Consider the following 23,679-nt stretch of genomic DNA (forward strand, 5'->3'; position numbering starts at 1 on the left):
ATTATGACTTCTTTTTGCTTCTACTCACGGTTGTTCTGTTTCCGTAGAGGTGCAGGACTTTATAAGTAAAAAAATGAGCCCACAGTGAGGAAAATTGTGCTGGGGCAAAACACGTGCAGTAGTAATTTAGACAGTTCAGCAATTTCTTCAAATTCAGTTTTATTAGATCTTTACTGCTGCTCTGTGTCATTAAACTTGCTGCCAAAAGGCTTCGTTCATATGCTCATGATTGAAGTGTGGTTTAGCTCATTGATGGAGATGCGACAATCCAGATTATGTTTTCTTTTCCCAGTCATTAAAATGACATTATAATTTTACCTTTGCTAGGAGCCACTAGTTTTTGCTGGATTTTAAAATACATTTACAAATACATGTATCTTTTTGGCCAATAATCTTGCATATGTGTGGTGAGATGATATCTTGCAGCTTATTTTCCGTCCAACAGTAAATGTTTTAAATAAATGCATATTAGAGATGCTCAGCTAAATTTCAGATTGGTCCTTTACCTGCCAATGCTAGTGCAGGATTGAAGGTACCGGCGGCAGTGACGCATGTTTTAAACATGGCTTAGACGGGGCTGAGCTCGGCCATGAAGCTCCTCTGAATACCTAACCAGGAAGAGCAGTCTTCCTTCCCCTTGATGGCCATTTATCAGGGAGATTCTCTGTGGCGATACAGGCGGGACGGCCAAAGTTGAACGCACCGCTGAAGTCATCTCTAATTCATGAGCATCCCGTATCTGTCCCCCCTCCGCCTCCCCCATCCATCGTGAAACCCCAGGGTCACGAGCAGGGGTCGCCAGCCAGAGCCTTCCCATCCTCTCGCCGGGGAAATTGAAATTCGGCGGCTGACGTGCCGGTGGAACGGTGAAGGATAGGGGGCGTAATCTCTGATGACACTGGCTCACAGAGTGCTAATAAATCTAAGAATTCTCCAGTCACTTCTCATCAGGGCGGCGGTGGCAGACATTTCTCAGAGTAGCTGGGACTTCAAAGCTGCCCTCCAATCTGCCCGTATTAAAAAAAAAAAAGCAAAAGCAAAGATGACAGTCATAGTTGACAGGAGTAGCCTTTCTGGTCAGTGTAAATGGCTTCAGACTGCATTCAGCTTTAATGGTCCTGTCTTCCATCCAGGCTGTGTCTTATTATCTGAGAAATTCTGCAGATGTCGTTGCTCTAGTGTGTGATTTTTACTTCTAATTTTTTGCTTCAGTTGCATTTACGTTCAGAAAATGTCATATAAGTCACTAGTGCAGTGTTTTAAGACTTTTTAATCACAATTTTGACTTTTTTATTGAATTTTTCACACCACTAAAGGTCTTCATTTTAAAAAAAAATGTCCTCTTGATAGTTTATATAATTTTATTTTTTAATGAAAGCTAAAAATGTATTTATCGTCATTTTTTTCTCACAAAAATGATTCAAATATAAGAAGAAGTTCAATAACTAGACATACAGCACATCTCAGGAAGACAACTGTCTCCATAGTACAAAATTAGATTGCATTTGCTAACTTCCTGATGGAAAAAAAGCCAATTGATTAGACATTTTCATTAAAACTGTGATTCTGTTTTATTGCTCTATAAACAGATCCTCCAGTTGCTCTTCTGTTGTATTTCTGTCAAAACAACTGATAAAGTGAGGGTTTGCTGTCCTGAAATTTATCATTAAACCACATTTTCTATTAAAAAAATAGCGAGAAATGTTGCAGAATCCACAAGAACTGAAGATTTTTAAGAAAGTCACCTTGATTATTTTTGTCTTAGTTTGTGCAGCTCCTCCACACATCATATCCAAAATTCCTTCATGAACAGTAAATTGGGCAAATAGTGGAAACACAAACCACATCAAAATGGTGTATCTTTGTGGCTTTCATCGTGTTTTAGCACTGTGATCACATGTGGTTTTACTGCACGCCTTTGTGTTGTCTGACCCTGCATAAATGCACACAGACTAATGAACTAAACAGGCTGGGAATTTGCAAAGGCCCACAACAGAAAATGGCCAAACTGGGTCAAAGCAATGGCAGGGAGGATGCACATGAGGGACTTCTGTAACTAAGAATAGATTAGCAGCCAGTGCTTCTTTGGAACAGAGTAGCTTCATCCTTCATGTGATTTGTGGGAATAAAGGGTTGATTAAATAATAAAGGTAAAAAGACGAAGGAGAAAGATAACTGAATTGAAGGACCAGAGGTAAAAACGGAGCACCTTTCACACAGCTCCACTCCCGCAGGTTTTGGTAGAAAGTCTTGTCTGTTGTCACCGAACAGTGTAATTAATCTAAAAAAAAAAAAGGAAGACAAGCCCAACATTCATCTATCATCGTGTTCACCGGCCTGGAAAGTAGTCTGTATTGAGTGGAAGGCATTCAGTGAAAAATCTGTTGGACTTTGAAAACGTATTAATTTCAGAGGGAGTGTAAATGAATGCGCCAGTAGTAGCCAGAAACTCCACAGAGTAAGTAATGGTGATATTATGCCATTTTATTATGAAAAAAATCAACTAAAGCAATTGAATTTGTATGTGTTTTCTGAACACTGTCTTCAGATTGTGACACTCAGAGTGGATGTTAATGTGATATGGCTGCAATTTTTAACAACTCATATTTTTTTATCTGGTAAAAGTTCATTTGCCTGCTTCTTGTACTTATGAACTTACAAGGGCTTAAAAATTCAGCAAAAATGACACAAAGACACGTGAAATTTCAACCCTGTAAGGGCCTGTAACTTAGAAAATGTTCATAGTATAAAGGTAAAACTTTGCATGGCTTCATTAAATATACGCAAGTCGTTGTACATAAAATCAGCTGATTCTGAATGAGTCACTGATTGGTTTTCAAGAGAGGACTGAGCCTTTTATTTCATTAAGCTGTCGCCAGTGACTAAAACCAAACTTTAGTCTTGTCCGGTCATTTTGCTTAATTGCTCTCTTTTTGTAGTTTGAACTTCCGCTTTGGCTGTTGAGAATCTTCATTTTCTGTTTTCCTGTGGAAACCAGTGTGGAGTTGATTTTCACACCCACCCACCCACCCAGGTAACATAGTGCAAGATCAGGCATTCAGAGCAGGAAAGTGGGAATAAAAGAGGATTTTGAAGCTTATTTTAAGTTAAAATAGTCGAATACATCCATGCGGACCCCAGAGGTATATAATTTGTCATATTTTTTTATTTACAAGTTTGATTTTTCAGTCCCTTTAGGTAATTGTCATCACATACACCAAAGCTTATTTGATTGCAAACGGGTTTGTGGTGTGTATATATAAAAAAATTGTTTGGGGTGCATGTGGACCCCAGCCGGACTGTGCATCTTTCATTTATGTGTGTTCTGTTGCGTTGTATTTCTTTTCAATTCAGGAGTTCTTACACTAATATTGTAAGCAATACAAGTCAGTAATCATAAAGAGTAATTTCATATTTTCCTTCATATTGGAATCTATAGATGCAACATGTTTTAGGAAAATATACACTGACAGTCATTAAAAACTTTGAGACCATATTTTTCAACATAATTTTTATTTTGAAGCCCAAAACTGGATTTTCTTCATATGAATCATTTGTTTAGCATATTGGCATACAGAAACAAAAATCTAAAGTTTCAAGAATGATTTCAAATTAAAGAATTTCACAAAAGAAAACGGCACCTGCCAAACACAAAGTCACAGCAGTCAATACCGAGTATGGCCTCCATTTGCTTCGATGCAGGCAGCAATCCGTCGGCGCATGCTTTGGACCAGGCTTCTGATTGTGGGTTGGGAACAGCCCATACGCCTGGCTACATCACTGTAGCTCAAACCGGTCTCCACCATACCCAGTGCCCGGAGACGTTGTTCATGTGATAGACGCGGCATGATGCTGTTCACTGGACTAACAATGGTGGCCTTTTTTGGGCCTTTATATAGGCCTTCAAAACCCATTCTCACATTGTGCAGATACTCACTGAGTATTGCTTGGTGTGTATTTGGTTCACTTTTGCAAAGTGACCAACCCATGTGCAATGAATCATGACAAAATGACAACTCATCATTATCTCAACTACCAGGGCACTAGATCATCAGTAAATCCACAATGAATAATTACAACCCCCCTACAAGTAGAATTCTGTGTACAGTTCTACCTCAAAGTTTCTATTGACTGTCAGTATATATTGAGAGGATATTGACAGGTACAAAACTGTGAAACAGATGAAATACTCCTGGGCTCCAGTTGGACCCCAAGTGTACGGATGAAGTAGGTTTTGCCACATTTACTGATTAAAAAAGTGGTGCTTCAATTATACCATCAAATTGTAGCTTTCCACTAATAATATTGTATATTTTGTCATTAGGTATTAAGTTATTAAATGACAATTAAGGCCAAAGAGACACAAAGGATCCTATTGCCAAAGTCCAGCTGTCGGAGCTGTTGGGCCGAGCAGACGGACAGTGGCTACAGGGCTAATAATAGGCAGAGATGGGTGATGAATGTGGTCCATCTGTGGTGGTGGTGGAGAAGGGGGCAAATGAGTGTCTGTCTACTGTGGCAGCATTTGAGAGACTGCCTTCAGCAGCACCGCTGTCATTTCATAACTCACAACATTGATCGGTCCTCTTTCTCAGCACGCCAAAACACAAACAGTCCGGAGCAGATAAGAGACCGGAGAGCTGATGGGGAGGAGGAGAGCCGAGTTACCCAGAGGCTAAGTAAAGATTGTCACTCCGAGATCAATCACTGATGATGGGCCCACTAGCTTGATAGTGTTAAATGGCACAGACATACAAATACACACTTTAGAGCAGACTGTCAGAGCAGAGTAGGCTTAAAGAAAGTTTATTTTTCACAATAATAGTGTCGTACTAATTACTAAAGTACTAAGATGAGAAAATTGCATACTAATGACAAACAAGGCAATGGCTTTGTTCTTTGATCTGCATTAATGGGAGAAATCTACCTTGAGTGCGACATAGATGCAATTAGCAAACAGTTTAATTCTGTAGCTCATTAAAATTTTGTTTAATTGTAATAGTGTAAACATAAAATGTCTTAACATTGCGTTCTATGAAAGTCTTAATTAGCTTCATTGCAAGTGGACTTGTGTTGTCTCTTTGGTAAATATATTTTCAAGCTTCCACTTCCCAAAGAAAGGTGCAATTTTTAGCCTACTATTTCATCTAAACTGGCATATTCCACTTTTTGTGATGCATTGTGGTGAGTGCACTATGAGCCTCAATTAATTAATTTGTGTTGCACTCAGTGTCCGATGTTGATGCTTGCCACTCAGACTATCACACGTTCAACAAGCATATAGGGAGAAATCACTTGTAAAGAAATGCAGTTTCCACACCCACAAAAGCAGAAAGAAATGGAGAGAAGTCCCTGTGCTGCCATACGTTCAGTTCTCACGTTTTTTGTCACTGAAGACCGTTTCCCACACAAAATTGCTTTGATTAGATACATATTCAAGTTCGGGCCAATTTACCCACATTTTACATTAACATTTTCTAGACCCCACCAATGAAAACCAAGTTTTTAACCTTGTCATCTTTACCTTGTCGTGTTTTTTCCCAAAATAAAACATATTATGAGTGAAATAACCAGTCCACACATGGCTAAGCATTTCTGCGTTGAAACTGCAGTGTGAAAGTCTCAGAAACACAGCTTCAGACTTCCAGTGTTTTATGCATAACAAACATAAGGACCCGATCCAACCATCTTGCAGGACGGAGCTTTTTGTATCATTTCTCTTCGGGATCGTTGTTATATCTACTCTCAGATGTACGTCGCTTTGGATAAAAGCGTCTGCTAAATGAAAGAGTAAAGTTGTAAAATTGTTGAATTGGTTTCCACTTCCAATATCAGACTATAGTGTAGTCTGGTCCTCATCACTCCCGTATAATTAAAAGTTTATGGTCTGTCAGAATTGGGTCCTAAGATGTCTTGCAAGTCGTGTTGGAAATCAAAACTTTTTCTATTTCACGACCAGACTCAAAGGCCTAGTGAAAAGCCAGCTGTTTTTTTTTAAAGGTAGAGGCACAATATCATTTTAAGTTCCAAATAAAAGCACACATTTTCCAACAGTTCCTCTAGTAAGACATTGATAGTGTTGTACTTGGATACTGTCATCTGCTTCAGTGTACATCAACTCCAACAGTAACTGGTATTGGTTTTGGTCATGTGTGGTAAAACGGTGTCAGTCCATCTTTAGTGTGAAGGACAAATTACTCTCTTTCCCCTTATTGGGGTTTTTCCTTGCACCTGTTAGCTGAACAAATCCTAGAATATCATGCAGGTTGCATCTGCCAACTACAGTTGCCTTAAATCAAGTTGTAGATCCTGTAGGTCACCTCAAATCATTCTGTAGGTTGACCCTTCCCTTAGTCCTATTGTGCTTATCCCAAATTGAGGCTGTAAGCATGTTAGGCTCTCTCTGTACTTGATATGACTCTGAGAAAGGCAGATGCTGCGAAGACACATGCTGTGCAAAGACGTCACTTGGTCATGGTTAGATATTAACATGAGTTGACATTAGAGTAGACAAATTGTTTCCATGTTGGACTGTAATCTAAATATGGCTTTCCTCCCAGTTCAATATATACCCAAGATTGAAGAGAATCCTCGGCATTGATGCTACCAGTGCTCACATCACTGTGTTGCTTGTTGTGTCATTTCTCCTGGTATCAGTAAACCTTATTCTCAACATAAACCCTCTGAGTCTCCAGAGTGTCTCTGAGTCTGCCTCCTTGTTTGTCTCTTGACATGGCAGAATTCTCTAACATTTAGTCTGAAGTATTTATTTAAAGTGTGAAATTACCTTTGCAGCTGCACTGAACACAAACTGGCAACACAGAAAACTATGAAAAGAACTAAGTGTTGACTTTTCTTTTAAACATATATGCAGTGTTTTAATGTGGAAGCTGGACCCAGATAATAAATTCTGTTTTTGATAACAGTTTGCACACAGAGGTGAAGGCCATTGTCCCTGAACAGTGAGCTTATTTTAGCGTGTTAACTCACCTTGGAGATACTCTCTCAGAATGTCAAACTGGTCCTCAGCATCAGCAAATGTTCAGCCTGTTTCATTAAAATATGAAAAGAACCCTGAACAAGGAAAGTCTCAGAGACCCAGTTAAACTTTGCTGATTTTTTTTTTTTTTTTTTTTACCTTGAGGTGAACGTAGTTTGACTACAAAACAGTATTGCTGGCCCATATTCACACACAAAACGCACACCGAGTCCCAGTCTTTGTGTGTGGTAGAGGTGTGGAGTCAAATTAATGGCAGCCCTTCCTCTTTAGCCTCATTATCAGTGCTGGGAGCCTCACCTGCCCAGGAAAAGGGTGGTAGTCATCAGTCATCCTGTCCTTCAGTCTGACTGACTGTCAGTCACCACCACAAACACACACACACTCACACACGTATACACATGCACAACAAAAACACAAACACACACATGCACACACATATGTATACACATACACAACAAAAACACAAACACACATATGCACACACAGACAGAGACTCAGATGCAGCAAAATAGATGCACACGCAGACAGAGGCAGTGCCACAGGTGTGTCCTGCTCTAATGAGGATTTATTGGCTGGACTTACTTCTCCAAGACCTTCAAATACTTCAGGAAGTGGTTTTCAGCCAGCTGCCTGTACAACCAAACTTCTGATGCATGTAGCCCATCCCAGTCCTTGTGACTTGGCAGGGTTTGTACGTTGTGGTGATTTCTAGTCCATGTAATTATATATGTACAATATAAGGTTTAAAGCTTCTGATTTTGACTGATTTTTTTTTTTTTTTACCAAAAATTGTATTTATTATTAATAGACAGATGAGATTGAAACAACATGTACACAGTATTTTGTGTCCGAGCACCTACATGTTTTTGCTCCCTGATGCAAAAAATATACTGATTACTTTAAGGCAAATTATGCCTTCATACAGTGATCTCAGCTTTGATTGTATTCCAGTTAAATAAAACATGACTGACATGCTGTAGAGTTACAAAATGCAAATGAGATGCTCATGCATATAGTGAAAATCCATTTTTTATTGTTTTTTGCAGTTGTTATACCACAAAACATGTGTTAGTCATTAGCAAATAAAAGTTAGATGTTTTGCTGTTGGCTGCAGGAGCAAACAGATACTGGGAGTTCATGCACTCCCAGCATCTGAAAAACTGAAGATTCAGTGGATGATTTTAATTTTGCAATGTTTATTGCAATAGAAAACTATTTAGTATTAGCACATTTTGCAGCAAATGTGGCTAATTTTACCATTAGCCTTTGATTGTACTGCACCACTGAATTACTGTTTTTGTAGTGGCAGTGACAAATTCTTCACATACATGCGTTTAAAACAATGTCTGTGCTGAAAATTCTGTGATAATTTCATGTCAACAAATTGCCCAGAAAGAAAGTTAGAAGCGGTAGAAAGTCCTGGACTCAGCTGTTGTGTGGTCAACTGTCGAGCGCAGACACAGAGACAGTCTTCTTCCTGAAGGAGACGTGGACAGCAGCAGATCAGGTGCATTTAATATCTCAGACATGGAAACAGCCCATTTAGATCAGGGCTAAAACTAGGGGTTATACAGTCATGGTGAAATTAACCATGTTTGGAGTATTTTGGCTGGAAAACTGAAAGACAGTTTGTGGGCTCATTTTGTCAATTTGTTGGAAAAGTGGGACAATATGGGACCTTTGAATGCATTGAGAAGTTGCTATGCACCTGGTATTGCTAAGTGCAAATTTGTGTGACGAGTGTATAATCAGATGAGTTTATATGTGATTTTTTTTAATACAGATTCAGTGTTAAGTGTTTCTTATTTAAAAATGCTCTGTTTAAGCAAATTTTCACCTACATATTATACTTTAATAGATCAAAGCCTGTTTCCTCCTCTTGGACACAGATTTGTCAACCTTTTTTTTCCCCATTTGTCAGCCATCCACTTCTCAGGTCACATCGGTTTCCGTTTTTAAAAATTAGTCAGTCTACAGCAAGTCAGATAGATGTGTCTGTGCTGCATATTATTACACTGCTCCTGTTAGTACGTGGCTCTATTTTTCTGCCTTTGCACCTAGTGAGGCATAAGGATACGGCCATATAGGCAGTTGTTTGCTATGAGCAGATTGGTCTATAAAAACTCACAGTGTAATTCAGTACATTCATACATCCTGCATGTATCCAAACTGCAATGGTGCATTTCTCTCATCTGGCCCAACATTCAGAGGAAAAGAGTTGACTGCTGTCTGGTTTGCTATATAGACTGCAACATGCAGAACATGAACACGACGAGCTGATGCATCCCCGAAACAGACATCCTCATAAACCCGAAGCCATCATCCCGTATCGCTCAGTTGACATTGTTTTTGTGGAGAGAAATGGCCTCTTTGTTCCCTTAAAAAGATGAATTTAATAATGACTCGTGAATGCTTGGACAAGTACACCGCCAAATACAAGTTTATTAGAATTTTTATAGTGTACGAATGAAATCTCGGCCATAACTCTTTATTTTACAAAGGCAAAGGTCCACAAAGGTAAACATTAATTTGTTTTTATGCTGCTGCTGCCTGAGAATTTGACCTTAAAACCAAGTGAGATTTCATAGGTGCCTTTCTCAAAATCCAAATTCATGTTTTGGAAGTGATAATGTTCCTGTGTTAAATATTAGATTGCCTCATCATGACACCTAATGTTGTTGAATATATGTTTGAAGCTCTCTTCCACCGCCTACTAGCAAATTTGTTTTGAATCTTGCACTACATAGTAAAAACAAAAATCCACAATCCTTCATGTGTTAAAGTCATCTGCAGACTTATCTAAAATGTTTTACCTTCTCTGGAGCATCTCTGACCATCTTCTTAAAACCTTATGATTGATTTCAGTTTCTAATAACCTTGTAGCTAAACTGCAGATTACTTTGTTACACCACTTTTCCTTTCTGTCTCTCATTCGCATGTGTTTAAGCGGAAATTATGCTGATACTGGAACCTGTACAACGTACACTCGCCATGCATTAACACAGTACAATCTATTATAGGGATGTGTGTGATATGTTTATGCTAATTTGGTACCACCTGACCATAGACTGGTACAGAAGAGGCTTGTTGATGTAGAGGTTCTGCCTTCGGTGCTCGCTGAAGCGTGGAACAATTCCCCCACAAACACGCCCATCCAGAAGCACACACACTCATGCATGCACACCATCTCCTTTATTTTGCCTTGGCCCTCCTGGGACTGGAAGTGATGATGATCTGCAGTAATTGAGGAAGACGTGTGTTGAATGCAGAAGCAGAGAGGAGGTACTGGAGGGCGGAGGAAAGTGTAAACTGCTGATGCAGATTCTGTACCAAAATGCCCCTTGGTACCTATAATTGACAGCAAGTCAGACTCCCAGGGGTTGATAGACATGAAAATCTGTAGATTGTAGTGCACTGTCTTTTTTTTCTCTCCACTCTGCCTCTAGCAACTAAAGACAGGAAAGCATTGCAACAGTAATTACAAAAGTTTACTCTCTCAAAAATACTAAGACTTACGAGATGTAAAAACTCAGGGAAACGGCTAGAATTCTTCTAAAAAGTAACACAGATATAAAAGTGCATTTTCCTTTTTTGTGGTATGTGTGTGTGTATGGGTGCATATGTAGATGTGTATGTGAGTGTTATCTCACTCAGGGGAATGTGTTTTATATGCTAATTTTGTTAATGTGTATAAGCTGCTCCAGCCCATTCTCATTAGGTTTTCATTAGTCCCCTTTTATGGAAATGCACACTGACTATACTGCCGAGCATCGCACCATCCAGCCCGGCTGGCTGACGGTAAAGGGAGCTATTTCCTCTGCCCGTCTCTGTCACTGAGGGCTTTAGACAGGCGGATCGATCCGTGGAAATGTTATCAAAAAAAGTTTGCAAATCAGGCCGGTGTTGAGATTTTATCTTGTTTTTCTTAACACAAGTGAGGAAAGATAAAGCGAAGTGTAAAGCGAAGCAGATACAGTCTTCTCTGTTGGTGTAGTTTTCACCTGACGGTTTTCAACAACTTGTGCGTTTTGTGAGAGGATCACGGTACTCTGATTCACTGGTACCGATGAACACTATGTCGGGCATAGCAGATACATCCAGATACGATAGAAGTAATCTCTAAGTGCAGCGATATAGTGCTCCTAGTGATTCTGCAATGCTTGCAAGGATCCCTGGAAGTCCTCTTATGTGAACATGTTAAGCACCCTCAGAGCTGGGTGCTAAATATGGCAAAACAGTGACAGTTTTACTTAAATTTCAGTTTTTGTAAGAATGAGAAGGGAATGAAATCCAGTGAATAGGGAAGTGATGGTTGTACTTCTCGTGGTCAAAACTTTCATGTGATCACTGCAGTCTGAAAAAATGCCGCAAAATTTTGGATGTTTGTGAAATTAAATGTTGCGGTTAACTGAGCAGTTATTTGGACAGTTAATTAACCCATTGGAGCCATTTACTAACAAACAACTGGGCCCTGTTACTGAATGCAGCATCTCAGAAGTTCTGCTGCCTTTGCTTGGCCTTCTAACATTGAGCAAAAACCCAGCTGACTCTTTGTGTTAGTGGTTATCTTGTTCGCATTAGTTCTGAATTTGACGTTTTTTTCTACTTCATGATTAGCTACAGAGCCACTCTTTGTGTTAAACTATCAAACACCAATCTATTTCTTTGAAGTTTCTGATACAACTTTCAGTAAGATAGCTATTTTGTAAAATCCACAAAATGTCGGAGTATTTCTTTACAGCTCATTGCAGCATTGATTAGTATGTATATAATTCATGATGTAGCAGCCCAGATATTTAATTTCAGGATACATAACATTGCTGGCTCAAGATATTTGCCATATGCGTGAAATTAGAGAGTATGTCAAGGTTCGAGGAACAGCTAATAAACAAAAGACTGAACCTAAAATAATATCAGGCTTAATTAACTGTCCAAGTACTGTAAATAGTAGTGGCAAACAAGTTTCCTACTTGACAGCCACTCTGGGTATTTGTAATGCTAAAGACAATAAAACTCCGTTCAGACTTGTGTTGTAACATGTAGCCGACTCATTCAGATGTTGTCAGATTAATAGAAAGTCTGAATGAGGCTTTAGGTTTTGTTTCTTTAATCATAAATTTATTGTAGGCCTGCAAACCCACACAGCCTTCAACAAACTTGTCTTTTGCCAGAACATTGTCAAGAAACATAGACATTAGTACTACACAATGTGTTCTCATTGCAAGTTGTCCACTACTGTGTCACTTCTACAGGAAACTGATGACATGATAGATCTTCTCTGGCTCTTTTCCTGTTCTCTTTCGACATTTAAAACATCATACAGACTGAGCCAATATAGGTGCGACAACAATAATCACAAATGTCACTGAGACTCGGGTAAAATGTGATCACAGCTTTACACTGTCCTGCTGCATTTAAAAAAAAAAAATAGAATTATGGTGACATTTTAATTAAAACTTCACTGTGTTCTCATGATTAAAATATCAGCACTGACTGACCTTTGTCTTGTTAAAATTCAAACTTTATGAAACACCTCTCCTGTTTTACCGTATAGTAGGTGTGACTGACACAACGTGCTCTGATTGGCTACGACTGAACGCCACTGCTCGATGAAGCTCATGATTAGACCTTGGGGATGACAGCTTCTTACTGATGGCTCAGGACTCCCTGCATCACTCAGCTCACCCGCGGCTTGTTATTGTTGATTTTTCATTTCGCACTTTCAGTTTTCTTGTCAGAGATAATCAGACTCTGACGAACTTCATTAGCGATGCTTCAGTTCTGGTCCTCTGTGCATCCCGGGCACAGAAGTGGATCTGTGTTTCCATGTTTCTGATAATTAACACTGCAGATGTGTAAATTAGGAGGGTGTGGTCCAAGCCGACGGGAAAACCGTGAAGGCAGCAGCATCGGTGAGGGAGGGGGGACGGTAATCCTGTTGATGACAAAAGTAAGGTGTGACTCTGCTTTGAAGCATCTCTCTCTCTCTCTCTCTCTCTGTCTGTCTGTCTGTCTCTCTCTCTCTCTCTCTCTCTCTCTCTCTCTCCCTCTGTCTGTCTCTCTTTCTCTTTCTCTCTCTCTCTCTCTCTCTCTCTCTCTCTCTCTCTCTCTCTCTCTCTCTCTCTCTCTTATATCCTCTTTCCTTCAAGTGAAGCACTGTCCCGTGAAATTGGGCTCTAAATTACGAGACTGGTGTACTCTGTGTGAGGGTTTTAAAAACGACCCGCTCTGCCGCTAAGGACATCGAGTGGACCACAACAGTCAGCAGCAGGCGACTCGCAAGGCCTGACTTTGGTTTTGAGAGCGGTCCGGTGTTGATAAGCGCCCAGAATGTTTCCCTTCATCACCTTGCAGAGGATGAGACGGTTATATCGGCCTCATCGCTGTCATCATTATCAGCTCAGGCCCATGACAGAGATGGTGGGCGATTTTGGAGTTGGAGTTATAAATCAGAGCTGTTTCCCCTGTTTGTCTTGCTCTCCTCCCCCTCTCCCCCAATAGAAGATTGTCTTTATTTGAATAATAAGGCGCTTATCTCGGTGAGTTACTTTTCTGCCCGCCGCTACATTCCCTCAATACCTCTCCGTCTACCTCTTCCTCCCCTCTGCTTTGTCTTTAATCATACAGCCTGCCTTCATTCAGCTTTTATCTGCTGTCCTGGCCCTCACCTCTCCTTGTCCCGCTTTCCCTCCACCGAAGAGAAAGTAGAGATATTGGATTCTTAAATATAACTCAGGCCATCTTTTTTTCCCATCATACTGATGAGTTTGCACTACAAATTTCATCAACTGTGTCACTGCAGAGCTGTACGCATCTCGCTTGAATGGGTCCAGCTCTACAGTATAGTGCTAGTGAGCCATTTCCCACATATTAAACTTCCCTAAAGCTGAAATTCGCCTCAATGGCTCTTGTGAAAGCTCCGTGTTGTCTTATTAATTTCGTGTTTTCTTCAGCAAAGGCCAGTCTTTCTTGTAGTATAGTTCCACTTTCAACAAACCCATCAAGAAACGGCAGGAGTTCCAACTGAGGCATGCAGTTCTTCATAGATTTGCAGTGAACAAATTCATCTTGGTGATGGAAAATGAACCAAGTATGGGGCTGTGTTTGTAATATGCCTTTTCTTTGTGCCCTGGTGTTGATCCAATAACACAGATGTGAAAGCAATCCTGGTTATTTTCACTCCTGAAGCAGTCAGTCACTGTTGTCGCTGCTTCAAAAGGACTGATATGGGTCATTAGCTACAGTAGAGCGTGCATGTACCTCCTTATCCCAGATGGAAATATGCCCTCCCATATGTTTGAACCCGCCCAAATGTTGCACTCACACATAACATATTGAAGGCTCCAGCATCGCAGCTGATTGGCCGATCCTCTCCTCAGAGGGGTGGCAGGTAGAAAAATCCATTTGTCAGCAGTATCTGCCACTCAGGCCGAAGCCAACAAGATGTGGACAAAACTCAATTTCAGCATTAATGGAATAATACCACGGTTAATGTGCTGCCTATTGGAGCAGAACACGAGGTCAGCTCAGGGTCAAACCTCTGCATGCTGCTGGGAAAAAAAAGTGGGCTCATCACAGAGTCAAGGCTAATTCAGGTTTCAACTGTAGTGATGTTGAATTAAAAATAATTGGATTGTCCAGCAGTTCTGTAGCTGTTTTTTTCTGACATGAAGTTTTTGTGTGACTCGAACTGTTAAAGATACAAGATGAATCTGAATTAGGGCTGGGTGATGATGTTTTTAGTGGCATATTTTTGAGAAGAACTTGCAGAAAAAAAATTGAGCTCAATCACTTTAGCCTGTTTATCAAGGTTCACAGGCAGACTAGTGATGTTAACTGGGTTTGTTCTTGCAACACAGGTTGGCATTCTTGTTATGTGCTTTCATGGTAATTTGCATTTAAATGTATTTATTGAACATTCTATTGAAACATTTTCTTATAGATACTGTTTGTTTTATATTACGTATTTCTATTTTAACGGTATCCTTTTTTATCTTATACACAAAGTTGGACTCTAAGAAACGACATTTAAATTTCTGTGTATGTCCTACATGTACAGGACATAGAGAGCCAATTTTTCACATGAATTAAATTCATTTTGACTTGGACGTATTGTCTGTTGTTTAAGCATATCGCTTTTGCTTTACTGCCCAGGCCTAGTTTGAATGATGACCTGCGTTTGCCCTTAGTAAACTGTTTTAGTAAGATCTTGGGATTGTAATGTGTATTTCTTTCCTCCCAGGGTTACTTCCTGCTGTTTGAATCCATGTTGGACTCTGTCCTGTACGCCAGAGACCTCTACTTGGCAGACGGTGGCTCAGGTAGGTCACATAATCTCTGTCCTGTTGAGTCCCCACTACACAATTGAGGCAGCACAGAAAGATAGGCACCTCAAAAGCTGCATATTTTGTCAGCTAAAGCGACCTTTAGACTTGTAGGCTTTTAATGAACTTTTAAAAAATGTTCTTTTGAAATAATTTTTGTTTTATAAAAGTGACTATACTAAAATTCAGCATGCATTGCTTGCCGCATTGCTGGGTTACCGTACGATGCTAACAATATTCCTTTTTGAGAGTATTCCTTATACGTGGTGCATATGAATGTGTTAGTGGCTCAAAAACCTTTTATTGTATTACTCTTAATTGCTATATCCCATGCGACTAAAGAGTAATGTCATGCAGTGTGATTCTCAAGCCAGGTCTGCAGGGGGAATCTATTCACACCAGTCCTCTGTGTTTATTGCAGCACATTTTGAAATACCTGGAATAGTTTTCCTGCATTTCTCTCTGACGATGTGCACAGGAATGCACTGACTTTTGTTTTTTTCTTTATAAACTTATACAGGTGGATTCAGCCCTCTATTCAGAGCAGTGGCTATGAGGGGGAACAATTTAGACAGTGGGGAGGTTCAGCAGCTCACCTCAACTGACACACTCCTGGTTTAAGCAACAATGTGTTTCCCCTGTGACTGGCCTGAATGTAAAGGGAAAACACACGCATTAGTTGAGTTTGGTTCTGTTCTTCCTCTTTTTGCCTCAGCATTAACTGGGCTCAACAGTAACAGTGTTGGTTTGACAAAAAAACAGATATGTTTGATGGGATTTTTGAGTCAAGAGACCCTGTAGTGCAAAAAGACTTGACACATATGGAAAGACCTTCCTCCTGGGTCATCCCATCCGTGTCTCACAGCAGATTTAATGACTTGTGCCAAATGTGACCCAGCTGAGAAACGGTTCCACCACGCTGCCTTTAGTGGCTCCTTGGGACACCAGAGGAGAGACACACACACACACACACACACACACACACACACACACACACACACACACACACACACACACACACACACACACACACACACACACACACACACAGAGGGACAGCAAGACTGACAGGACCTATAGAGACAGATCGACTGGTGAGGGAGATCCGACAGGCCAAAGTGTGACCTCAGTGAGGCAAAAAGTTGCAGGTCAGAGGATACCGTATGGTGCGTCATGAGCCTTTAACCCTTATGGTCAAAACACAGGCTGATCTCTCTGGATCTGCTGCACACTAGAGCTGCAGAAAATACAACAGAAACCCTCAAAACCAGAAGAAATGTCTTAAATCAGTGGAACTCTGGGTGTCATGCAGCACACAAATCAAAAAATCTAATTTTTCAAAAGCACCGTTTTCAGTTACCGAGTCTTTTTGTATCAATCATGAAAATTGTTCTTATTTTTAAAAGCATAATGCTTTTATTTTGATTACGTGCATGTAGTGCAACATCTTAATAACTTTATTTTCCCATAATTGCTCATTGTTTCTCATTATTGCGTACAATTACTTGGAGCAGGTCAATCAGGTCGCTGCATGTTGTTTCTGACACAGTAATTCCAGCAGCAGGCTCCACTCTGCTCCCATCCTTGTGCCACTATTCCCAAAGGAGTTCAGAAGCGCTTTGCATTAATATTGCAGAACATTCTCTGTGAAATTGTATGAAATGGAAATAGTTTTTTTTTATTGAAACGTGGTTGTTTATAAGCTTTTTTTGTTGCTGCTCTCACATTTTTACTCACAGTGGGATCATTTTTCACTGCAATATGTCTTGCACCTCTATGGAAACAGCACAACCACGGTTAAAAGTGGAGAAAACTTGAAAAGTTAGTTTGCACAGTATGGCAAAGTTAGAATACCATATTTCATAAAAAACACTAACTGAAAAATGTATTTCTTTGATTTATTTATTTTCCACAAATTGAAAAGCCTATAATCCAATATTTTTTCAAGTTCCCAGTACTAAAAACAACTGTGACACTACATACTGTAGATATTTTAGTACTTACTTTAATGAGTTTGTCTCCTGTCTGCTCTGGGTAAACACAGCCTGCAGTTCAGCCGAGAAGTCCCTGAAGTTTTGCCTGAGTGAGATATGTCTTCAGAGTTGCACTGGGTGACACAAAATTGTGTTTTTTTTTCACAGAATCTAATTAGCATAAGCCATGTATTTTTGGAAAATTTTTAAACGAGACATGTTGAAGACAATGATTTCAATGAACTATCATGATTTTAAGCTTATGTTTGTTTTGTTTTTTCAAGAAACCTGAAAAACAGATTCAGAATCTTGCTTCTCTGACAAATGGCTAATTGTGTATGCATGGTACTCGGCTCTATGAGTGGAACCTCCTCCTTGTTGTTTTTGTTTGGAGGTAAATATACAGCACAACCAGACTTCACCTTAATGCAATAACCCACACAAAAAGCACACCTTAACTCTATAATTTATTGAATGTTGACACCAATACAACCGTTGTGTCACATTAGATTCATCGACTTCTGTTCTAAAGTTTATTTTTCAGATTTTTAGTGTGTGTGCACATGGCTGTGGTGAGTTATTGGTCGGGCCCTGCAGCACTGCTGCTGTATGTGTGTTTAAGCTACATTAGAAGAGAGTTACAGCGGCTCCCTCATTCTCCCCACTACATTAACCTCCCTTTCATCCTTAAATGTGCCCCTGCATGCCTGGCACAGCACAGCGTCCAGGGAAAAGGGATCTGTTTTGTCCCATGCCCCCCTCCTGGTTCGTCTCCCCCTTTTTCACAGCCGACCAATGGGGGAGACGGAGAGAGCAAAGAAGAGGGTGGCTCGGAGGAGGGAAGAGGGGCCATGACAAACGGGCTGTGAGCAGCGAGTCGAGAAGGACGCAGATGTCAAAGCCATGAATCTGGGGACGCCCGTGTACCCCCCTTCTTCCTGTTCGTCTTTCTACGCCCCCCTCCCCCTTTGCCTCTTCATCTCCCGTTTCTTTCTCAGTGTGTCTCTTCGACAGGCCTGTCCAGATTCTGCCCAATCAGCACCTCTCCTCTCACCTGGTCAGCATAATTACTCACCCGGTCCAGTAATCTGGAGTAAAACGGAGTGACAAATCTGCTGTTTGCATGTCCACATGTGTGTAAATATGTGTGCGCATAGTCATTAGGTTTGGAGACACTCACAGGGTCATTGGCAGGATTCAGCTAATAATGAGAGACCATGAGCTGCCCATCACTGAGCTGTCACCATCCATTCACACACTTTCTGTCAGAGGTCACATGAGAGTGAGCACCAACACTTTTCCCTGGAAAAATAATTAAACGTGCTCATTGGAAGGCTTAGACATGGAAATCTATAAGATTTAGGTGTAAAAAAGTTTGGAATATGTTCCATGGACAAAAAACGTGTTCAATTCCTCCTCTTTTCACCCTTTCTTCTTCCCATAAAATACCTTATAACTTTTGTTTTGAAAAGTTCTATATAAATTGGAGATCAACCTATATATTTTTTTCATGACAGATACTGACTGTTAGTAATAAAGGAGGCTGAAAACCAATATTTGCAGTTTAGTGAAAATCCGAATACAAAACAATTAAGACACAAACTGCAAAAAAAAAAAACTTCATAGAATTACTTTATGTTTAGAAGCTTTTCAACATTTATCTATTAGGGTCGTAAAGATGCCGATAATTGGAAAATTACCGGATATCTTATTCAGTAGTCATTGTACGATAAATACGACTTGTTTCACTTCATTTTTATGTTGAAAAACTAACAAAACTTTGATAGAACCTCCTTAAACCAATCATAATCAGGTTCTTTGTTATCCAAGAGATGAAAAAATAAAATTGAAATGTAAATACATAGAACCTTGTTCAATACTCTGACAACCAAAGGTTCAAGCTCACGTTAGCTTGTTAGCCATAACAAAGCATAGCTTTTGATAAACTAATATAAAAATTGAATAAGTGGAACTCAAAGTGTTGGTCCAGGCAGGAATTTGGGGGTATCTGCAGCTGAGCATCTATTCAAATGACTGAGATCTACTTCTGCATAGATTAATGATTTGATATTATATGTTATCATTCATTTTAATCCAGTTTTTTTTTTTTTTTATTTACATAGTACCACTTCACAGCATAAGCAATTCAGGGCACTTCACACAGTAAGGTCAAGATGTTGCAATAGAATGTTTTAGAAAGAAACCAAAAATCCAAATCCAAAGATTCCCTCTGGCAGAACCAGGCTCAGGGAGACATCTGCCTTGACTGGTTGGGGTAAGGGTAAAGAGGGAAATGGAACAGTGAAACACCAGCAGAATGAACTTGTGTAAGGATGAGAATGAAAAATGTTGTCGTTTACTACAGTGAACTTTGATGACTTCTCTTCAGATTTTCTTGTTATACTCGTCTCTAAGTGGGCCAGATTCTTATATTCCTGCTCGTGGCAATAAGTTGTATGTAAAATCTTACGTTTGCCCTTATGAGTGTCTCCAAACTCCAGATGAGGCCCAAGGCCTCAGTGTTGACTAATGTTATCTTCACAGTAGGAATACCAATGGCTTCAAGCATCTGAGCTCTAATTTAATCACCAAACATATTAACCATCCAGAGGAATCTATTCAGATGTGAAAGCACAATGACAAGACATTAGGCCTCATGTTTAATGCTCATTTCAAGATATGGATAATTCATTCAAGAGACTGTCTTATGTAATAGGAGCAGCACAGTAATCACTTCTTATGCTCAGCTTCCACAGCTCCAACAAATGAAACAAAACTCCCTGCTGAGAGTTACATCTTCAGTCCTCTAAGAAAAATATTTCTTTCTGAAGCTGCAGGTTAAATCTGCTAAGAAAAAAATCTGAAGCTTGTATCAGCAAAATATATCTAGTATGATTTTCAACAATAGCCATTTTTCTAAGATGATGACAGTGTCAATTGTAAAACCATGCATTTAACTGGTCTGGCAACTGCTACCAGCCCAAAAAGCTTCAAATTATTCCAGATCACATGGTTCTTCAGCCATTCACACTCTGTTCCGCCACGAGTAATATATCTGTCTCAGGCTGGGGTCACATTGTTTTTTTTTTTGTTTGGTTATTTCCTCATTCTTTATCACAGGGCATAGCTATCAGTGTTGTGCTAAATGAGAGGGAGAGCTCATGCAGGAAGAGTAGCATTATAATTGGTGCTGTAGAACCTTCATTAGCACACCCACCTGCAGTAATGAAAGGGATAATGGACTAAAGGAAGTCGCTAGTTGCTTTTGTCTTTGTGTCTACTTGAAGAAGTAAATGAGGTGGGCAGTTTCTTGAGAAAGTTGACTACTTAAACTTGCAATGTCAGCAAAGTAGCGCATAATCTTAATTAGTTAAGACTACATCTGCACTGTATATGTTTCTCTAGCCAGACAAGCTTTTTAGCACAGTTTCAAAAATAATCCTTGTGTATAATAATATGGCAGAAAATACATTTTAAGAAGAGCCACATCATACACTGGGCATGCAGATGCTGGTGCAAACATGAAGCATGGGACTGGTTCACTTGTAGAAAATTGAAGAACAGCAATGGTGAAAAGTGAGATAAAAGATCTCCTTAACTGCATAACAGCTGCTGGCATAGACAAGTTATTTAATGAATGTTATTTGTCATCCATGTTGTATTGGCAACTGATAGTCAAGGCTGATGTCTTTGGTTTCTTCTGGAAAATGGTCACAAAATAGGAAGGTGACAAATCCGGTGATATTTCCTCAGATCTACAGTAGAAGTCCCCATTTCTGCATGTCCAGCCTAAACACCACCCCCAAACTTTTCAAAAATACAACAACGTTCACACAGTTCCCAAAAATCTCCATTTTAATGATCCTAAAACACCAGAGTAGTGTGATTATAAGGCATAAAAATAGCAAAAGTGATGCCTTTTAAAATGAAAACAGTATTAGTTTGGTGTCAGTCTCATGTGATGGTGAACACAGCCTTAGCAGGAAAGTAAAAACATTGAGGATATTTGGTTCTCAAATGCAAAAAGTTTTGCATTAATCCATTTCTGTGATTACAGCCACTGATAGTGTAGTACAAAACAATGTGACCTAGAGCCTGTGGCCAGGTCTGTCTACGTTCTTTTGTGTTATTTTGACCATGCGTCCTGTCTTCCATCCATTTTCTTCTGCTCATTCGTGGTCAGGTCACAGAGATAGCAGGTGAAACAGGTCATCCTAGATGCCCCTCTTCCCAGCAACTCTTTTCAGTTATTTCTGGTTAATCCCAAGATGTTCATAGGCCAGATGAGATATGTAATCCCTCCAAGCCAGCACTGGGTCTACTCTTGAACTCTTCTCAGTTGGATGCTCTCTGCAAACCTTTTAGAAGGCAGCCTAATCAGATGCCAAAAACACCTCAGCTGGCTCTTTTCAACGGAAAAAGGCAGTGATTCTACTCCTCACCCTATCTAACCCTAATTTCAGCCCAGCCACCTTACCCCTAATCTTATTGTTGCTGTCACTACCTAGGATTTATGACCATAGGTAAAGGACTGGAACGTAGATTGACTCCAGAGCTTCACCTTCTGCTTTAATACCTTTTTCACCACAGTGGTCTAGTAGAGCCTACATTACTAGTGATGCTGCACCAAGCCATCTGTCTATCCCATGCTCTATTTTTCCTTCAGTTGTGCACAAGATCCCAACACGCTTAAACTTCTTTTGGGGCAGCAACTCTTCCAAATCCAGAAGGAGCAATCCACCTACTTTTTATACAGTAATGTTTGAGATGTTTGTGTGCTTCCAACATTGTGGCTGTAGTGTCCTAGTGGAAGTTCCTTAACAATGTGCTTTTTTAGGAATTGGTATGGAAGAACTTCTAACAACTTTGGGATGTCCTACCACCCAGCATCAGTGTTTGTGTTCATGAAATTGACCACAGGGGTAAATATCTGCAACCAGGTTCCAGTATCTTGTAGAAAACCTTTGGTGAGATGGGAAGTAAGTCAGCCTAATGGACAGTCTGATATTGCAATATTAGTGTGCCCACATGTTTTTTCTAGGTGTCCACATTTTAGCAATCTATCGCGTAAAGTATGAAAGTAGGACAAACTGGTCATCAGGCCATATTTTGTGCACATTTGATGGATACAGTCATTACATCAGCTTCATGAAATTGATGCAAAACTCCACACCCCCAAGATGTAAAGGCGTCCTCTGATTAAATTTGTTGAATGGTTTGTAAGCCATTCAATTTGTTGATATTAAGGATGTCTCATCACTGAGACCAGGCATTTATGTGACCAGAATTTTCTTTAGTTATGATTGATGATCTTTTTTTACAGCAAAATATGCTCCTGAAGGGACTTGCTCATTTACCTTATAATAGTTGAGCACATTAAAACAGCATTGTGAGATGCAGAGAGTGTCAAACCATTGGGAAGTGATGCGCATGATTGGTGCTCCTGTCTCTGTTGATTTTAAACAGCGTTATGGACCAAAATAGCTGTTTAAATCTATAACTATGTCTGACTTAATCTAAATCTACCTATAACAGTTTGAATTATTTTGTGTTATCTGTTGGTTTGCCTCGTGTGTGGAATAAATTGGCTTAGAATGTAAACAAAATTGTATTTATCAAGTAAACTTAATTATTTATACTTTAATCACTTCTGTTACATGCAAATGAACAAATTTATCTTATTTCAAAAGTCTACTTACCAGTCATCCGTAGATTCAACTAGAGAATAGAATGTTAGTCGGTACATATTAGGCAGCAGAATGTGCATCCTCCCCCAGCAAATTTTTGAGCACGAAACATTTAATTTCCTGCATTCTAGTAAATTTTATGCATCAATTACTGCATCGACATCTAGATTACAATCAAAGTTCTTGACATCTTTCATGTTTTTATTGTGGGAAAAAATGCATGTGGTGTAAATATTGAGAGGGAAATATCCCTTCTGTTCCATTCCCCTTGAAATCTACAACTATGGATTTAAATGTATCTTAGCAAATGAAGTGTTAAATGGAATTTAAGCTAAATTTCTGGACTAACAGGAGACATTACACCCCCCTCTCTGTTCAGGGATGGCCTTAGCTGTCAGATATGATTGGCCTTCTTAATCTTTAGCCAGTGACCATTGAACACGTCAATACTGTGACTAGATTTAGTCTAGTGACCAGGTTTCTGGCCTTTCCTCCATTGGAGAAAAGTTTCAAGATCCTTTAAATTTGATAAATTATGGTCTCATCTCGAGTAAAATTGACAGTTCAGCACTGCTCATTCTCCATGTCAAATTTCAAAAGAGCAAGATGGGGAACTTGAGGTATGGAAATGTAAGTCTACAAACCAATGGGTGATGTCACAGTTGCTGTATCCATCTTTTATATACAGTTTTTGC

The 23,679-nt window shown here is 39.7% G+C and overlaps 1 protein-coding gene across 1 annotated transcript in view; it reads left to right on the top strand.

Moving 5' to 3' along the window:
• prmt3 (protein arginine methyltransferase 3) overlaps positions 1–23,679 on the top strand; it is a 73,422-nt gene that overhangs the window by 18,435 nt on the left and 31,308 nt on the right. The window contains exon 11 of the mRNA XM_022210418.2: positions 15,243–15,321. Coding sequence (XP_022066110.1) covers positions 15,243–15,321 — 79 coding nt within the window. The remainder of the gene's footprint in view (positions 1–15,242; positions 15,322–23,679) is intronic.

This window comes from Acanthochromis polyacanthus, chromosome 2, assembly GCF_021347895.1.
Source record: "Acanthochromis polyacanthus isolate Apoly-LR-REF ecotype Palm Island chromosome 2, KAUST_Apoly_ChrSc, whole genome shotgun sequence".
NCBI classification, from domain to species: Eukaryota; Metazoa; Chordata; class Actinopteri; family Pomacentridae; genus Acanthochromis; species Acanthochromis polyacanthus.